The sequence below is a fragment of the Pelophylax lessonae genome (genome assembly GCF_965119305.1).
Source record: "Pelophylax lessonae genome assembly, chromosome: 4".
Classification (NCBI taxonomy): Eukaryota; Metazoa; Chordata; class Amphibia; order Anura; family Ranidae; genus Pelophylax; species Pelophylax lessonae.
This window is the reverse complement of record NC_138771.1, coordinates 181,419,270-181,438,698: the sequence shown is the minus strand read 5'-3', so window position 1 is coordinate 181,438,698 and position 19,429 is coordinate 181,419,270. Positions and strand designations below refer to the sequence as shown.

The window sequence follows — 19,429 nt, the reverse complement described above, 5'->3', positions numbered from 1 at the left end:
GCATACAGGACTCCACCACATGACCGCATCATTCATTCAAAGAGTTATGTGAATGAACTACAAGTAGCAACAGCCTTTGTGGCTTAAGGATTGTAGTTATCAATGAACTACCAAGGTGCTGATGAACGTTCAGCTCAGTAACTGTCTACCCATATTGGAGGTATGGGTAGCCATATTGAAGGTACAGGCAGAAGGTTACACAGACAGTCTGCAGGAGCCTGGCATTACATCTGTGACCTGTTTATTCCAGGTGTAATGCTTTACAGGCCCCTTAAAAAAATAATTGGGACTAAAATAGTTAAGGTATTACCAAAGACAATATCCTGAATAACCACCAAATTGCTGTCCACTAACTCACCAAGTTAGGCATGGATTAGCGTACCAACATAACACTGTATGAATGCAGGGGATAGAGTCCCCAAAGAAAAGAAGGTACTTTTATTAATCCAGGTAGTTTAACAATTCAAAAATAGCTTTATTAAAGACTTCAAATAAAGACAAAAGTGTGGAAAAAAGACCACCTTCAAAAATGAACAATACCTCCACCCCACACACAGTTAAAGACTGTCAATGTTGTCAATCACTGAAAAACCCAGAGTATATACTAATTGCATGAGAATAAATGTGAGCTGATCACCGAACAGTTCTTCTAATGCGATTCACCCACCAGCTCAAAAAAAGTGTACTGAAGTGGTTATAAAGCCTAAAGGTTTTTTACCTTCATACATTCTGTGCATGAAGGTAAAAAACCTTCAGTGTGCAGTTCCCCCTGCAGCCCCCCCTAATACTTACCTAAGTCCGATCCCCATCCAGCGATGTGCACGAGAGCTGAGGCTCTCTGTGTCTCTCTCTCCCCATTGGCTGAGATGCAGAAACAGGCTCGCGCTGCTGTTAATCCAAGTCAGTGAGCCAATAAGGAGAGAGAGGAGGCGGGGCCAATCCAGGGCTCCATGTCTGAATGGACACACAGAGCAGCTGCGCCCTTAGCAAGCTGCTTGCAGTGGGGGCGCTCAGCAGGAGGGAGAGGCCAGGAGCGCTGGCGAGAGACCCGAGAAGGGGAGGATCTGGGCTGCTCTGTGCAAAACCAACTGCACCGAGCAGGTAAGTATAACATGTGTTTTATTTTAAAAAGACAAAACAAAACAAAACAAAAAAAGGACTTTATTATCACTCAATTTTCCATTACTAAATGTATCCATTAAATGGTAGGTAGACCGTTTCACTGATTTATCAGGTGATCGCTCAAATTGCAAGTACCAATTCAGCTCAGCAAAGTACAGAATTTGTAGCCAAGACTAAATAAATAAGTGCACACAAAAAAAATCCATGCTGTTAGGAGTAAACTTAAGAATAGCAACTAATACTGAGCGACAGTCAATGATATACAGGATATGTAGACAAATCGGTGTGTTTGTTATTTCCCAGTCAGCTGGGATAATAAATGCACATTTTTTTACCTGCAAAAACTTTTAATGAACTTTTTTTTTTTTTAAAGGTGAACCTATCCTTTTTAAACAGTTCACCACCATACCACTTTGTTTAAACTTTCACCACACCCTCAAGGCAACAATACCTGTCTTCCAAGCATAAATCCTCCCTCCTCCTAGAACAAATCCACCCCCCTGCTTAAATTCCCCCTCCCCGACACAAATGCCCAGCCCCCCCCTCCCCCCAAAAAAAACACCCATCCTAGCACAAATCCTCTACCCCTCAAAAATTACCCCCAGAGTACACATTCTCTCTCCCCCTTGTTCAAATTCCCCTCCTAGCACAGATATCCTCTCCCCCTACCCCCCTCCTAGCACAAATGCCTCCCGATCATCCCTACTAGAAAAAATCCCCCCCCCCCCAAAAAAAAAATCTCCTACTTGCACAAATCTCCTCCCCCTCTATCATATCACCTCTTCTAGCACAATGCCCCCAATTCAACCCTCCTAGCACAAATCTTCTTCTCCCATCCCACCAAAACAAGTACCCCTGAATCACCACTGCTAGCACACACACTCAAATTTCCCCTCCTAGAACAATTATAACACCCTGCTGCCCCCCCCCCCCCCACACACACACATTCCTCCTCCCAACTTAAATCCCCTCCCTCCTCAATCTGCCCGCCTCCCCACCTCACATGATACCATAGTACCCAGGGCAGCCACCCCCACTGCCCACCCCTTTTCCAGGCCCTGCTCAGGAGGCAGTAAAATACAGTATGTATATGGGTCACTTGACCATTACTTTAAGCCTTTATCCAGAGCCTATGGTGTCTATGAGTTGCTAAATCACAGCAACATTTGGCCAAATAGTTTGCTGGCTTCCATACATTGCTCAGTATATAGAGAACTGAATATGTACACTGTTGCTCTGCACACTGGAATGTCGCCTCTGCACCAAAGTAGACCAAAGCTACACCATGTCCCACATATAGGAAACAGGCCTCTAACAACACCAAGAACAGCTCCCTCATTCCTATTCAACAACATGACACAGAACTGAAGAGGCATTCCAATCAAAGCCCCTACTACAGCTTTAGGAAACAATATCTTTAAAAAGAAGAGTTATCTATGAAAAGATATCCATCTATATGTTAGAACTGAAACTGGTTTGGTTCTGAAGTGATGGTAACCCCTTTTCCACCTTATTAATATCAGTGGGTAACAATAATAAAAATATGCTTTGGGCATACAATCAAATATTTCCTGCAAGCATGCATGCTTCAATTTATTAGAATTATACTTGCTTATTTTTCATTATAGACTACAGAAAACATGGACAGATGGGCTGAATCACTGGAAGGTCTGTGGGAAATGTAATATGTATGCAAATATAAATATTTTGAATTGCAGCGTGTATTACAAGTGATTTATTGATGATGTGTCTAAACTGTTTGGTGCTTACATGAAATGCCTCCTACGCCATGGATGTGCATGAACAAGCAGACTTTCTCATTTCTTAAATAAAACAAAACAGCAATGTTGCACACAAACACCATGACTGTTTTCACTTTCTATTCTGTCCTATAATCAAACTGGATAGCTATATAAGTTTATATGCCCCATGTTTATGAAATCTATGAAGCAGATGATAGAGACAAGCAGTTATCTGAGTATATGCATGCAGATCTGCCCATTTTGCTGAGAGTAATTCAACCCAATGCAGAACTGGTCAACTTCAAACAACTCCCTCTAGAGGTGAACAGGATATAAAAACAGCTCTGGAAGACTGGAAGAAGTGCAGCTTTTTGGAATAAGAAAACTTTTCAAATGTCACTCTTCCCTTTATTTACTTTCTTATTTGCAAGAGAATGATTTATGAAAATTCAATTTTTTGTATTCACAGTAAAATTATTTTCTTGGACTTCCATTTAGTTACACAGGATTCAGAGGCAATTGGATTATACTACTGCCTGCGGGAAGATTTGGACAGTGGCAAATTAAAAAAACAGTGCTGAACCTAGTATAACCCCTCCCATTCCCAACATGCGGCTGTTTTGTAACAAGCATCACAAGACCAGAAAAGCAGAGGGATGAGACCTGTGTACCCTAAAAAACATCCTAGAAAAGGGTTTTACTGTAAGTACAAAATTCTAATTTTCCTCAATCGTTCATAAATGAATATAAATAAAGGGAAACAGGATTCAAACACAATTGGAACATTGAAAAGCACAGCATACAAAATGCCAATAGACTCAACTTTAACAACAGAAAATAACTGGGGACTGCCTACAGCTCAAAGAGCTGCCTGAAGGGCCTTACTCCCAAAGCTGGTGTAGGAGCATCTGATAAGGTGAGAGTACCACACCCTCCTCAATGAGTTTAGAGCCACAAATATCACAAGGATGCCCTTCATTTCTATTCTGAAGAGCAGGCAAGGAAGAAATTACAGGAAAAGAAAAGAATATATTACATTAGTACCAATCTCATGTAGCTACCAGAGTCGCTGCATGGAGTCAGTTTCCACCAGAGGATCTCTGCACCTTGAGGCAAACCTGCTTAGTTTTTTATTGAATCTGTAGGTCAGGTGGATTACATCTGGCATTTTCCACCTATTACAGTTCCTGAAACACTTCAAGCTGTAAAACTCATTCCTCAAGGCACAGGCTCTGCTAGTTGAGGAAGTCTGCTTTCCAGCTATCCACAACTTCAGTATGAACCATGGACAAGGCTGGAGCATGAAGTTCTGTGTCATGAATCTGCAGTGATGTTTCATGCTCTGACTGTCTGCTTACCTATCTGGTCTGTGTATCAGCTTTAGGGACGGTGCTCTCACACCTGTGTATTTAAATAATCTTCTATCAGCATGGCTCCACTCCAGCCTCTAACAGGAAATGCTATATTAACCCACGCACCGCAAGCCATCTTTGTCCGAGCAACAATTGTGTGAAAGCTCCCCTGTGTGTTTCTTGCCATGTTCTCTACATCTGATCTCTGTGTACTGACCTTGGCTTGTTCACCTGACCAACCCTGTCTGCTTGTTGCCCCGACATTCAGCTTATCATTCTGACCATCCCTGTCTGCTTGTTGTCCTGACCTTTGGCTTGTTCTCCTTACTATCCCTTGTGGCCCTGTACTGCTGCTTCCTCTCCACCCAACAGAGCCAGCCATGAGCTGGGAGACCTTGGGGGCCGCAATCTGGAGTCAAGTCCATCCTCACTATCAGATGCTCTGGTGAAAACCTGCTGGCACTTAGACTCCATGCCGGGAATCTTTTGCTGTAGCTCCCTGTCCAGGACCGTGGCTGCATCCCTATGTAGCTGCTTCTCTGAACCATCGACCCTCAGCAGTCAGCCATTGGGTTCGCAACCTCTGTGGTGCGCTCCCCGTCACTTGCTCCCACAGATGAGGCTGAGATTCTGCCCAGGACAGGATCCTTTCTACTTTTCTTACCACCTTGAGAATTCTGGTTCCTCCCTGGTGATTGATGACAAGATGTCCAGGACTCCTCCCCAGCTAGTCAGGCTGGCATCTGTTGTAATGATCTTTCAAGAGATCAGAGGAGCTGGATTCCTAAGCCATAGACAACTTGTACCTTAGTGTCAAGTGAATCAGTTTCTCTCCCACACTGTCAGAATATTGGGTTGCAGGGGGCTGTAGTGAAACTAGCAAATTGGATTGTTCCAAAGGAGGCACACAACAGCCCCAGGACTCACATGCAAAAATGAAGAGTGATTCAAATCTTGGACTGAAAAATAAGAGTCTGAGAGTGGAGAGTTTGACATTTTTCTACTGGAGGGCAAACTCTGGCTTAAGCTGTATCCAGAATCTGACCCTGACATTCCAAGTAATGAGTCAGTTTCAGCAGAGACTATTGAAGGTTCAAGATCCAAGAGAACATTTTTTGGGTTGAAACTATTTGTGGAACATTGTTGGTCTGGACCTGTGCCAATTGTTCACTGCAATCTAACATTTCAGCCAAAGAGTTCTTGTGTTAACAGATAGGAGGTTTGTGTAGTGGTAATTAGAGGGGAGACAACAGATAGGAGGTTTGTGTAGTGGTAATTAGAGGGGAGACATCCACTAACCTATCTAGTCAGTAGTGCAGGAGAAAAGTATTAACAGTCTTAGAGCCTCATAGGGAACTTCTGGCAGCACTGACAGGAGTTACAAGCTGCTCTTCCATCTCTAAGTTGGCAATGACCACATTAATAAGGGCTGAAATAGTCTCTCTGTGCCTGGGATTAATGGCTTGTACTTGAAACTCCTCAGGGTAGTCTTAACCTGCAAGGATTTGTGGGACTTCCCATCAGACAGAGTTTCCCCAATTCAAGGCTCAGAGGTCCCTATCACTGCAGGCAGGTCTAAAAATGATTCTGCAGGGGAAGGTGCTGATGTAAGCTTGTTTCATCTATGGTCAGAGTCAGCAATTAAAATTACAGTTTGACCGATAAAATCCTGAATAACTACACTGAAATCCTCTCAGTTTAAAGATGAGGAGGTGGGTATGCCTGATATTGGGTGTGGTGGGGTCAGGCCTTTGAAACAGAACACTGGAGGCTGCCCTGGAACTGTTAATGAATCATGAGCTACAAGCACATGACACAGTGGGACTGCTTCTTTTGTGTTTTGAGATTTGACATGTTGTACCATGAACAGGGTTGCCTTATCTATAATACAATGTATAACCTTGAATACTCATGAACCAACTGCAAAGACAGGAGTTGACCTGGTCACTGTATGTGGTAGCAAGGACTAACCAAGGGGAAACTGTGTGTCTCCAAAAATAAAAATAAATGACAGGAAGGTGCTACCTCAAACTGAATAGCAGGAAAAGGGTGAAAAGTTTGAACACACAACATTCTACTACAATGACGTGATACTGTTACTCAGTGTTTTATATATATATAAGTTGCGCTATAAAGTAAAATACATATGTGATAATGTAATGATGTGATAAAGTCCAAATAGAGTCCAATATGGGTAAAACAGCACGTCTGACGAAATATTCTGTACAGGTACCGCTTACCAAAGGTGAATAGTATATAGGCCCAAAATACTTCAAAGGATCCACAGGAACCAGATATCAATCGGACTCCGTACATATAGATGGATATCCTCAGTGTTGGGTATTCATGTGGAATAAATAAATAAAGAACGCCATAGCGTAAAACCACAATAAATTGGATAAAACACCCCGAGTGATGGGAATATCAGGAAAGTGTTGGAGTGTAGATAGAAGACACACCACCTCAAATCTTGTGAAAATACTCCTTACCAGAGTAATAAAACTGTGCAGAGAAGAGAAGAGACCTCCCCCAGTAGGACTGCAGCTTACCAAAGACAAACCATTTAAAGCATATAGGTCCCAATCGTGTCACCAAAAGGGGGCTGACATATGAATGCCCTTACCAGCTCCAGAAATTGAAAGGCAGAAAAGATCCAAATCCGACTGGATACTTCAACTGTTAGCACAGCTCCAGATATATGTCAAAGCAGATCAGACACTTCCAATAGGGACGCTAGTAGAGGCTCGGCATACAGGGGGTATTGTAATCAAAGGGGAAAACATCCATTCAGTCCAGGCTTCAGTCTCATATAATGATTGGATTCAGAGGTGCGGTGTCTCCATTAAACATTCACTTTAAACCACAATCCACTTTAGCAGAGATTTAACATCCAGAGCTGTCATTGAAGAGTGATCAGACTGGTTACAATGAAACTTTTCCCTGTGCTGGGGTGAGGCCCCTCCCTGCCAGCCAGCAATGACACACAACTGAAAAGTTTCCTAAACTTTTCAGTTGTGTGTCATTGCTGGCTGGCAGGGAGGGGCCTCACCCCAGCACAGGGAAAAGTTTCATTGTAACCAGTCTGATCACTCTTCAATGACAGCTCTGGATGTTAAATCTCTGCTAAAGTGGATTGTGGTTTAAAGTGAACGTTTAATGGAGACACCGCACCTCTGAATCCAATCATTATATGAGACTGAAGCCTGGACTGAATGGATGTTTTCCCCTTTGATTACAATACCCCCTGTATGCCGAGCCTCTACTAGCGTCCCTATTGGAAGTGTCTGATCTGCTTTGACATATATCTGGAGCTGTGCTAACAGTTGAAGTATCCAGTCGGATTTGGATCTTTTCTGCCTTTCAATTTCTGGAGCTGGTAAGGGTATTCATATGTCAGCCCCCTTTTGGTGACACGATTGGGACCTATATGCTTTATATGGTTTGTCTTTGGTAAGCTGCAGTCCTACTGGGGGAGGTCTCTTCTCTTCTCTGCACAGTTTTATTACTCTGGTAAGGAGTATTTTCACAAGATTTGAGGTGGTGTGTCTTCTATCTACACTCCAACACTTTCCTGATATTCCCATCACTCGGGGTGTTTTATCCAATTTATTGTGGTTTTACGCTATGGCGTTCTTTATTTATTTATTCCACATGAATACCCAACACTGAGGATATCCATCTATATGTACGGAGTCCGATTGATATCTGGTTCCTGTGGATCCTTTGAAGTATTTTGGGCCTATATACTATTCACCTTTGGTAAGCGGTACCTGTACAGAATATTTCGTCAGACGTGCTGTTTTACCCATATTGGACTCTATTTGGACTTTATCACATCATTACATTATCACATATGTATTTTACTTTATAGCGCAACTTATATATATATATTTCTTTTAAGGTGACAGTCACACTTGAAGTTGCTGCTTCACATTTATTTGGTTTAGCGCAGTTGTTTATTTAATTTTTACTCAGTGTTTTACACTTTTCCCTAGAAGAGATAATAATGACACCCAATGGGTCTACTAAGATTAGCTCCCAATTCTTGGCCCACATAGTCTACCTAGAGTCAACAAAGACTGTGTCACATCTGAGGCTGTTCTACAGCTCTGGACCTGGAAAGTATACAGAGGCCTAGAAAGTCCCACAAGCAAGGTTAATTTCAGTGAGCTACAGGAATGGCCCCCAAAACTATTAGTGAAGATATACAGATAGAGAATCTAACTCAAACAACACATAGATGAACTCTTGAATGAGGAAAGAAATTATCTTGAGAAAAGAAAAAAACTCAAACTGGTATTTTTGCAGTAGAGTAAAGAAACCAATCCATCTAGGACACTAGACGAAAACTAAGGCACGCTGGGAGTTGGAGGGGATATACCAGACTGGTCACTGTTTTTTTTTGTTTGCCATTGTCCAAATGCTACTGTAGGCAGCAGTTTACCCTAATTGTCTCTGAATCCTGTGTACCTCAATGAATGAGAAAGAAAGTATTTTTCCATCAGCATCTGTTCACTCACTCTCACACTTTATATTTTGTAAACTGGACTAAATGCCCTTTAAAAAATGTCCAGGTACAAACCTAGAATTAAGTATTTCTTAACCACTATCAAACGTGATCTTTCATATTTTACCTACTTTAAAATGTGTCATAATTTATTCTAAAGCAAGCTGACTTTCAAAGCTTGGCAGTTTCAAAGAAAGTTTTCCTTGATCTCACAAAAAATAGGAGAAAAAATGGGAAATCATACAGGATTAGGAGTGCCTTCCTCTGAAAAAGATAACTTGTTTCCAGTGTAGCATAAAACCCAGTTGGCAAGGAAAAGATAAAAAAGCAGTGATCGGCACATCTGATCATTTTCCATTGTACACATTTCATCAGGATGACTTACCTCTTCCTGACGGTCCTCTCCTGTGTGCTGAATAAACCATCTGATAGAGGCTTGCTGTGACTTTGGAACACATTCCAAAAAAGTAGAATTTAACTCAATGCCAAATATGACTTTTTCTTCAGGAGCTTCATTGGCAGCCCCTAAAAATGAAAAGAAAAAAAATATATATTTTTTTTAAGAAAAAGTATTACATAATGAGAACAGAATTAAAAATATATATATATTACCAGCAGCAAAGAACAATATCTGCATCAGTAACTATAGAGTATTTTTCTAGTAATAATAATATTTAGACAATAAATAATTTTTACCCGTTATGTGAACATATGTATATGATGCAAATGCATACATGCACAATTTTCGGTACCAGGGTAAAAGGTAGAAGCACATCCATTTTCATAAAAAGTGTGTGTGTGTGTGTGTGTGTGTGTGTAAATTGGGAGGGGGGGGGGGTAGATGGGCTTCAAGGTCTCTAAAGTATATTACAGTACATTTTAAAGGGACTGCAGAAATAAAAACTCTAACGTCTAGCATCACTTTCCACTACAAAATAGTTTTAGAGGAAGGTCTTTTTTATAATGGTTCTGACATTAGGTCACCCATCTTCACAGTTATTTATTACTAAAACTATCATAAATGACTAGTAAACAACTTTCATCTATTATTGAGTATTACCCAAAAGCACTTTTTTACAGGTGAAGCCATGACCTCATTGTTGATGAATTTGATCAGTTGATGTAATTTGTTTACTAGTCATTTATACAGTAGTTGCATAATATGTAACTATAAATGACTAGTGAATAGGGTTGAGTGAACCCAGACTGTATTGTTCGGGATCGTACCGGACTTTTGGGTATTCGGTACCCGAACACGGACCTGAACATTTCACTGTATGTTCGGGTACTGTCCGTTGTTCGGTAATGTTATTAGATGTTTTGGCATGGTTTTAATGGCGCGGTTTCAACAGGTGCAAGGCAGCCAATCAGCAAGGGTTTAACTAGTGTGCCCTTAGAAGCCATCACAGCCATGCACACTAATGGCATGGCTGTGATTGGCCAGTGCAGCATGTGACCCAGAGTCTATATAAGCTGGAGTCACATAGCGCTGCGCGTGACTCTGCTCAAACTATACTAGGGAGAGGTTCCTGATGCTGCTGCTGAGGGAGAGATAGGAGATTATTGTAGGGTCAGGCTGGAGATTGCTTTGAGGGAAAGAATAGGAAGAATCTTCTTTAATCAGACAGCGATCTACATTGATTGTATTGTGTGGGGGTGCAGTGCACAATCTTTATGCCCTGACCTGAGCCCAGTGAGGAGGATGAGGGAGAAAAAAACTTTTATCAGTCTGTTAGGTGGGCGGCGTGCGGTGTGTATCGGCCATTTCGTGCAAGTTCAGTGCATATGTGTCTGATTAATCTGCATTTAAAAAAGAAAAAAACTTTTTTCCTTCATATTTCACTTTAAAATACATTGTTTAGACAGACACTGCTTTTCTAACCTGCTCTTCAAAAAGCACCAATGTAAGGGGAAAATAATTATTTTTCAGTATTTAGGGAAAAAAAAATATTTTTCAGTTTTTCATTCAAATGTGTTTTGTTTTTTTATTCAATAGCGGAATAGAACAACAACAGTATCCAACCTGTTAGGCGTGCGGTGTGTAGCGGGCATTTAATGCAAGCTCAGTGCATATGTGTCTGCTTAATCTGCATTTAAAAAAGAAAAAACTTTTTTCCTTCATATTTTACTGTGACTTACAGCATTTAGACACTGCGGTTCAAATCTGCTATTCAACAAGCACCAATTAAGGGACAATTATTTTTCAGATTTTCATTCATACGTTACAGTGAGATACACCCTTCGCATACTGTTGTTGTATTCCGCTTTGCAATAAAAACCCATTTAGGGGAAAAAATGTAATTGCAGCCTAGTCTGCATATGTTACAGTGAGATACACCCATTGGATACTGTTGTTGTGTTCCGCTTTGTAATAAAAACCCATTTAGGGGATAAAAAGTTAATTGCGGCCTAGTATGCATATGGTACAGTGAGATACACCCATTGCATACTGTTGTATTCCGCTTTGCAATAAAAACCCATTTAGGGGATAAAAATTTAATTGTGGCCTAGTCTGCATATGGTACAGTGAGATACACGCATTGCATACTGTTGTAATTTTGCTTTGCAATAAAAACCCATTTAGGGGATAAAAAGCTAATTGCGGCCTAGTCTGCATATGTTACAGTGAGATACACCCAATGCATACTGTTGTATTCCGCTTTGCAATAAAAACCCATTTAGGTGGAAAAAAATAAATTGCGGCCTACTCTGGATATTTCACTGTGAGATACACCCTTTGTATACTGTTGTTCTATTCCGCTATTCAATAAACACCCATTTAGGGAAAAAATATTAAATTGCGGCCTAGTCTGTATCTGTACGTGTGAGATACACCCTTTAGATACTGTTGGTCTATTCTGCTATTCAATAAACACCCATTTAGGGAAAAAATATTAAATTGCGGCCCAGTCTGCATATGTTACAGTTAGATACACCCATTGGATACTGTTGTTCTATTCCCCTATTCAATAAACACCCATTTAAGGAAAAAATATTCAATTGCGGCCTAGTCTGCATATGTTACAGTGAGATACACCCATTGGATACTGTTGTTCTATTTCACTATTCAATAAGCACCCATTTAAGGAAAAAATATTCAATTGCGGCCTAGTCTGCATATGTTACAGTGAGATACACCCATTGGATACTGTTGTTCTATTCCACTATTCAATAAACACCCATTTAGGTAAAAAATATTAAATTGCGGCCTAGTCTGCATATGTTACAGTGCAACAAGGCACACAGGTCTCGCATGGAGGCCCAGTTATTGGTAGTGAAGTGGTGCTGTTCCGCAGAGCGACTCATGCATGCGTGCTGCAGCTGAATCTCCACTATGGCCTGCTGCTGCTTGCAGAGTCTGGCCAGCATGTGCAAGGTGGAGTTCCACCTTGTGGGCACGTCACATATGAGGCGGTGAGCTGGAAGGCCGAAGTTACGCTGCAGCGCTGACGGGCGAGCAACAGCAGGGTGAGAACGCCGAAAGTGCGCACAGACTGCCCGCACTTTCTGCAGCAGCTCTGACATATCGGGGTCATTTCTAAGGAACCTCTGCACCACCAAATTCAGCACATGCGCCAGGCAAGGGATGTGTGTCAAACCGGCTAGGTCCAGAGCTGCTATGAGATTTCGGCCATTATCGCACACCACCAGGCCGGGCTTGAGGCTCACTGGCATTGAACTCATCAGTCTGCTGTTCAATGTCCCTCCACAACTCCTGCGCGGTGTGTGTGGTTTTTCCCCCAAACAGGCAAGTTTTAAAACTGCCTGCTGTCATTTACCCCTGGCTGTGATGAAGTTGGTGGTGAAGGTGTTACGCCCAGCCGCCACTGCATTTACCCAGTGTGCTGTTAGGGAGATATAACATCCCTGACCGTGCTTACTGGTCCACGTATCCGTAGTTAGGTGGACCTTGCCACAGATGGCGTTGCGCAGTGCACACCTGATTTTGTCCCCCACTTGGTTGTGCAGGGAAGGGATGGTTTGCCTGGAAAAGTAGTGGCAGCTGGGCACGATGTACTGTGGGACAGCCATCGCCATAAGGCTTTTAAAACTCTGCATCTCCACCAGACGGAATGACAGCATTTCAAATGCCAGGGATTTTGAAATGCTGGCATTCAGGGCCAGGGTGGGTAGGGGGGTACTTCCTCTTCCGATCCAGTGTTTGGGGGATAGAAAGCTTAATGCTTCCACGGGACATTGTGGAGATGGTTGTTGGTGACCCAGGTGGTGGTGTTGCTGGCAGATCCTCTGTTTGCGGGGTGGCAGGTGCCGGTCTCACTACAGAGGTGGATGAAGAGGCCGAGACTGCAGCAGAAGAGGAAGCAGGAGGAGCCAGAGACCTTTCTTGGTTTTTAAGGTATCTGCTCCACTGCAGCTTGTGCTTTGCACTTAGATGCCTGGTCATGCAGGTTGGGCTCAGGTCGAGAAGGTTTATGCCTCGCTTCAGGCTCTTATTGCACAGCGTGCAAAACACTCGTGTCTTGTCATCATCACATGTCTGAAGAACTGCCATGCTAGGGAACTCCTTTGAGCTGGCTTTGGTGTGCTCGGTCCCTTGCTGCGTTGGGCAGTAGCAGGCATAGTGTCTAGGGCACGGCCGCTCCGCTTTTCAGCAGTAGACTGGGTGGGAGAAAATGTGAAGGAACTGGAGGCACTGTCAGCAACCCAATCTACTATCGCCTGTACTTGTTCTGGCCTCAACATTTGTAGAGGCGCATTAGGCCCTGCCAAATACTGCTGTAAGGTTCTGTCGCCTACTCACAGCTGAGAAAGGTGTTTCACTTGTGCGTGTAGCTGGCACAGATCAACCACGTCCTCTCCTTGCAACAGGAGCTCCACCAGCAGCACCACGACTTAGCACTAACAAGGTGGAGCAGTATATGTGCACACGCCTAGACGTACTGAATGACAGGTCTGCCCCCTTCAACTTCTGGGTCTCCAAATTGGGTACATGGCCTGAGCTTGCCCTTTACGCCTTTGAGGTGCTGGCCTGCCCTGCAGCCAGTGTATTACCTGAACATGTATTTAGCACGGTTAGGGGCGTTATCACAGGCAAGCACAGCCGCCTGTAAAGGGCCAATGTGGACAAGCTCACGTTCATTAAAATGAACCAGGCATGGATCCCACAGTACTTGTCCGTACCTTGTGCAGAATAGACATGTATACTGGCCTTACCCAGCCATTGTTGTATTTGATCTTTCTAACTCTTTTGGGGTGTACCCTAATTTAAAAAGAAATAAAATTTAAAACAAAAACCAGTGTTGGCTACCTCATCCTCCTCCACCGCCGCTTCCACCTACACTGCCACATCCACCGCCACCTCAACATCCTACTCCATATGGGCCTCGTCGTCCTCCTCCACCGCCGCTTCCACCTACACCGCCATATCCACCGCCACCTCAACCTCCTACTCCATATGGGCCTCGTCCTCCTCCTACATCATTCAAGATTATTATTTTTTATTTTTATGTTTTTTATGTTATTTTAAGTTATTTCCCTGTCCACATTTGTCTGCGGAGCACTTGCCATGCTCTTAAGATGATTTTGCTGCCATTTGCAGCCCTCTAGCCCTTTCCATGTTTGTTTTAGAGCCATTTTAGTGCTCAAAAGTTCGGGTCACCATTGACTTCAATGGGGTTCGGGGTAAAGTTCGGGTTAAGTCCGGGTCACGAACCCGGACTTTTTTTCAAGTTCGGCCAGACCCGCCGAACCAGGACATCCAGGTGTTCGCTCAACTCTACTTAGTGAACAAATTCCATCTATTGTTGAGTATTACCCAAAAGCACTGTTTTACAGCACATTGCTAGATGGTGAAGCCAGGACCTTAATGTTGATGTATTTGATTGCATAGCAAATGGATAGGCGAACAGTTGGCAAAAAAAAACCATTTTATTTATATGAAAAACAACTATTCTTTACTAAAGAGTTATTTCTCATGTAGTGGCTAGTGAGAGAGAGGGCTGAGGAGTACACACATGGGTCAGTTTGGCACCCAGCTTGAATGTTAGCACCAGGTCAACAAGGGCGAATGTGCAGAAAAGTTATTAATACAAATTCTGTTAATGTAAAGCCAGTGAAATATACTGTTAAATTCATAGGCTGTACCTACAGAAGTGCAATGTAATTTTCTAGCACTATACTCATTTAGATTCATACCACATACAGATTAAGCACTTCACATTAACACCTCTGAAAAAAACGTACTTTCATCCACATCCCAGCATTGTGTAAGGGGATCTCCATTCTTTACATCTTGTCTTCTAGAACGCCTTGAGAAACAGAAATACGTGCAGGTAAAAAATACTGACATAATGAATCTTCTTGCTCAACAGATTAGGAAAAAGAAAATACCTTGAAGGAACACAATTACTGAGATTGATAGAGAGGCACTGATTGCATTCTTTCAACACCTCTGTTAAAACAAACAACTGCAACAGGAAAATATGAGGGGAGTTTGCACTATTCTACACCTGCAGAAATAAATTATACACTACTATAACAAATGCCAGTTTAAAAAAAAAAAAAAAACTTCTAAGAGTTGTTTTTACTGAATAATCGCTTATATAACCTACCTCTGCTCTAGTTATTCTAGATTAGCACTATAATTATAAACTTGTAAAATATGGGTTCGAAAAAGTTGTAATAATTTTATAATGCACTAAAAGACATCATGTAAAGGTAACCATAGTGAAGTTATTATCGCTAATATTATAATATATATATATTTATCTGTATATATATATATATATATATATATCGATATGCATTATCTCACAAAAGTGAGTACACCTCTCACATTTTTGTAAATATTTTATTATACCTTTTCATGTGACAACACTGAAGAAATGACACCTTGTTACAATGTAAAGTAGTGAGTGTACAGCTTGTATAACAGTGTAAATTTGCTGTCCCCTCAAAATAGCTCAACACACAGCCATTAATGTTTAAACCGCTGGCAACAAAAGTGAGTAGACCCCTAAGTAAAAATTTTAAAATTGGGCCCAAAGTGTCAATATTTTGTGTGGCCACTCTTATTTTCCAGCACTGTCTTAATCCTCTTGGGCATGGAGTTTACCAGAGTTCACTGGTTGCCACTGGAGTCCTCTTCCACTCCTCCATGACGACATCATGGAGCTGGTGGATGTTAGAGACCTTGCGCTCCTCCACCTTCCGTTTGAAGATGACCCACATACGCTCAAAAGGGTTTAGGTCTGGAGACCTGCTTGACCAGTCCATCACCTTTACCCTTAGCTTCTTTAGAAAGGCAGTGGTTGTCTTGGGGGTGTGTTTGGGGTTGTTATCATGTTGGAATACTGCCCTGTGGCGCAAGTCTTGAAGGGAAGGCATCATGCTCTGCTTCAGTATGTCACAGTACATGTTAGCATTCATGGTTCCCTCAATGAACTGTAGCTCCCCAGTGCCGGCAGCACTAATCCCACCCCAGACCATTACACTCCCACCACCATGCTTGACTGTAGGCAAGACACACTTGTCTTTGTACTCCTTACCTGGTTGCTGCCACACATGCTTGACACCATCTGAACCAAATACATTTATCTTGGTCTCATAAGACCACAGGACAAAGTTTCAGTAATCCATGTCCTTAGTCTGCTTGTCTTCAGCAAACTGTTTGCAGGCTTTCTGGTGCATCACCTTTAGAAGAGGCATCCTTCTGGGACGACAGCCATGCGGACCAATTTGATGCAGTGTGCAGCGTATGGTCTGAGCACTGACAGGCTGATCCCCTACCCCTTCAACCTCTGCAGCAATGCTGGCAGCACTCATATGTCTATTTCCCAACCTCAGAATATGACCCTGAGCACATGCACTTAACTTCTTTGGTCGACCTTGGCAAGGCCTGTTCTGAGTCGAACCTGTCCTGTTAAACTGCTGTATGGTCTTAGCCACCATGCTGCAGCTCAGTTTCAGGATCTTGGCAACCTTGTTATACCCTAGGCCATCTTCATGTAGAGCAACAATTTTTTTTTTTTCGGATCCTCAGAGAGTTCTTTGCCATGAGGTGCCATGTTGAACTTCCAGTGACCAGTATGAGAGAATGAGAGTGATAACACCAAATTTACCACAAATGCTTTCCATTCACACCTGAGACCTTGTAGCACTAACGAGCCACCTGACACCGGGGAGGTAAAATGGCTAATTGGGCCCAATTTGGACATTTTAACTTAGGGGTGTACTCACTTTTGTTGTCAGCGGTTTAGACATTAATGGCTGTGTGTTGAGTTATTTTGAGGGAACAACAAATGTACACTGTTATGCAAGCTGTACACTCATTACTTTATATTGTAGCAAAGTGTAATTTCTTCAGTGTTGTCACATGAAAAGATATAATAAAATATTTACAAAAATGTGAGGGGTGTACTCACTTTTGTGAGATACTGTGTGTGTGTGTGTGTGTGTGTGTGTATATATATATATATATATATATATATATATATATATATATATATATTACCAAAGTATTGGGACACATGAACTTTAATGGCATCCCAGTCTTAGTCTGTAGGGTTCAATATTGACTTGGCCCACCCTTTGCAGCTATAACAGCTTCAACTCTTCTTGGAAGGTTGTCTACAAGGTTTAGGAGTGTGTCTATAGGAATGTTTGACCATTCTTACAGAAGCGAATTTGTGAGGTCAGGCACTGATGTTGGAGAGAAGGTCTGGCTTGCAATCTGCACTGTAATTCATGTCAAATGTGTTCTATTGGTTTGAGGTCAGGACTCTGTGCAGGTCAGTCAAGTCCCCCCACCCCAAACTTGTTCATCCATGTCTTTATGGACCTTGCTTTGTGCACCTGTGCGCAGCCATGTTGAAACAGGAAGGGCCAACCCTAAACTGTTCCCACAAAGTTGGGAGCATGAAATAGAGTTTCCCTCACTGGAACTAAGGGACCAAGCCCAACCCCTGAAAGACAACCCCACACCATAATCCCCCCCTCCACCAAATTATTTGGACCAGTGCACAAAGCAAGGTCCATAAAGACATGGATGAGTGAGTTTGGGGCAAAGGAGCTTAAATGGCCTGCACAGAGTCCTGATCCCAACCCGATAAAATGCCTTTGGGAAGAATTAGAGCGCAGACTGCGAGCCAGGCCTTCTCACCCAACACCAGTGCCTGACCTCACAAATACACTTCTGGAAGATTGGTCAAACATTCCCAAACATACACTCCTAAACCTTGTGGACTGCCTTCCAAGAAGAATTTTTATATTAGAAATACCATACATAGCAATGATCTAAATGGCATGTAGCCACTGGTTAAGGAGTTCAGTGAACTAACACTTCATAGCTGCAAATCTGTTGATGTAAGTCCTTAGGCATCCATAATTGCTGCTTCCAATACATTGCTATTTCAGAAATGTTAAATTGTTTTCAAAGGCATTTACCTTTTTAATGTTGGTATATATCTGGAGCAGGAATTTCCATCCCAGGCACAGTATGGATCTCTTGCAAGGCAGCAGTCTGTACAAGCCTTCCCATATGTATCACACCTATGTGGTGAGAGCTGAACCAGGCCATCACGAGATGTTATAAAAAGTTGATGCTGAAATTAAACAAAAGCAATTGGTGTTACCCATTTATTAAAACAAATTTGTTGATGTTCTGAAAATTTGTGTTGGACCTTTTTTATTCTGCACTGGATACAGAAGAGCCTCAAAGGCAGCATGTTTTTTTCATCAGCATTCTACACTTAAAAGAATGCTGGAAAAGGGCACTGCATGAATGAATTTTTAGTTTCATAGATATTTTTAAAAATAATGGTAGCCCTTTATGTAGTTTAGTAGGACTTATTTATCAACATCGGGTAAAGTAGAGTTTACTCTGTTTACTGTGTTATTTTTTTCAAAAGCTCTAACATAGGTTAAAGTGATTGTAAAGTCTATTTTTTTTTTATTAATAACAAACATGTTATACTTACCTCCTCTGTGCAGTTGGTTTTGCACAGAGCAGCCCAGATCCTCCTCTTCTTGGGTCCCTCGTTGCTGCTCCTGGCTCCTCCCTCCTGTTGAGTGCCCCCACAGCAAGCAGCTTGCCACTCAGACACGGAGCTGCCGTTCAACCCCCCCCCCCCTTCTCTCCCGATTGGTTAACTTACTTTATTTCAAATCGTTTTTATTGGAGTTTCAAACAACAAGCTAAATGAAACAAGCTCTCGGGCGCAGCCGCAGAGCCAACTTGAACATAAGTTGAACAGGCATAAAAACAAAAACAACATAGGTTGTCAACAAATACAAAGTGGTCAAGGCTTACAACTAAGTACCAAAGGGGGCTAACTTACTTTAATTGACAGCCGCGGGCAGGAGCCAATGGCACCGTGACTGTCTCTCAGTCAATCAGGAGGGAGAGTAGAATGCAATAAGATTAAAAAAACCTTCTGACTTTACAAATCCTTTAATTGCAAAGGCCACATCAGTATATACTGTACTATATATACCGCTCAGTCTACCCATGCATTGGCAGCTTTATCTTCCACATATTTTACACACTTAAAAAATATTGCATTCAGATTTGTTGATGGCAAACGTAACTTACTTGCTTGATTGAAAGCTCTATGTTCGTAATAGGTGAAGGTTTCTAAAAATGAAACAAAACATTTCCATTAGAATTCTTTAATTTTCTACAAAAAAAAACATGAATTACTCTTGTAGATGATTTATTACAGGTATTTATATAGTATTGGTATTTT

General features: G+C 42.1%; 1 protein-coding gene across 1 annotated transcript in view; it reads right to left on the bottom strand.

Moving 5' to 3' along the window:
- SEMA3D (semaphorin 3D) overlaps positions 1–19,429 on the bottom strand; it is a 274,174-nt gene that overhangs the window by 8,549 nt on the left and 246,196 nt on the right. The window contains exons 14-17 of the mRNA XM_082254711.1: positions 19,276–19,317; positions 18,129–18,286; positions 14,928–14,992; positions 9,109–9,248 (exon numbers count right to left, since the gene is read on the bottom strand). Coding sequence (XP_082110837.1) covers positions 9,109–9,248; positions 14,928–14,992; positions 18,129–18,286; positions 19,276–19,317 — 405 coding nt within the window. The remainder of the gene's footprint in view (positions 1–9,108; positions 9,249–14,927; positions 14,993–18,128; positions 18,287–19,275; positions 19,318–19,429) is intronic.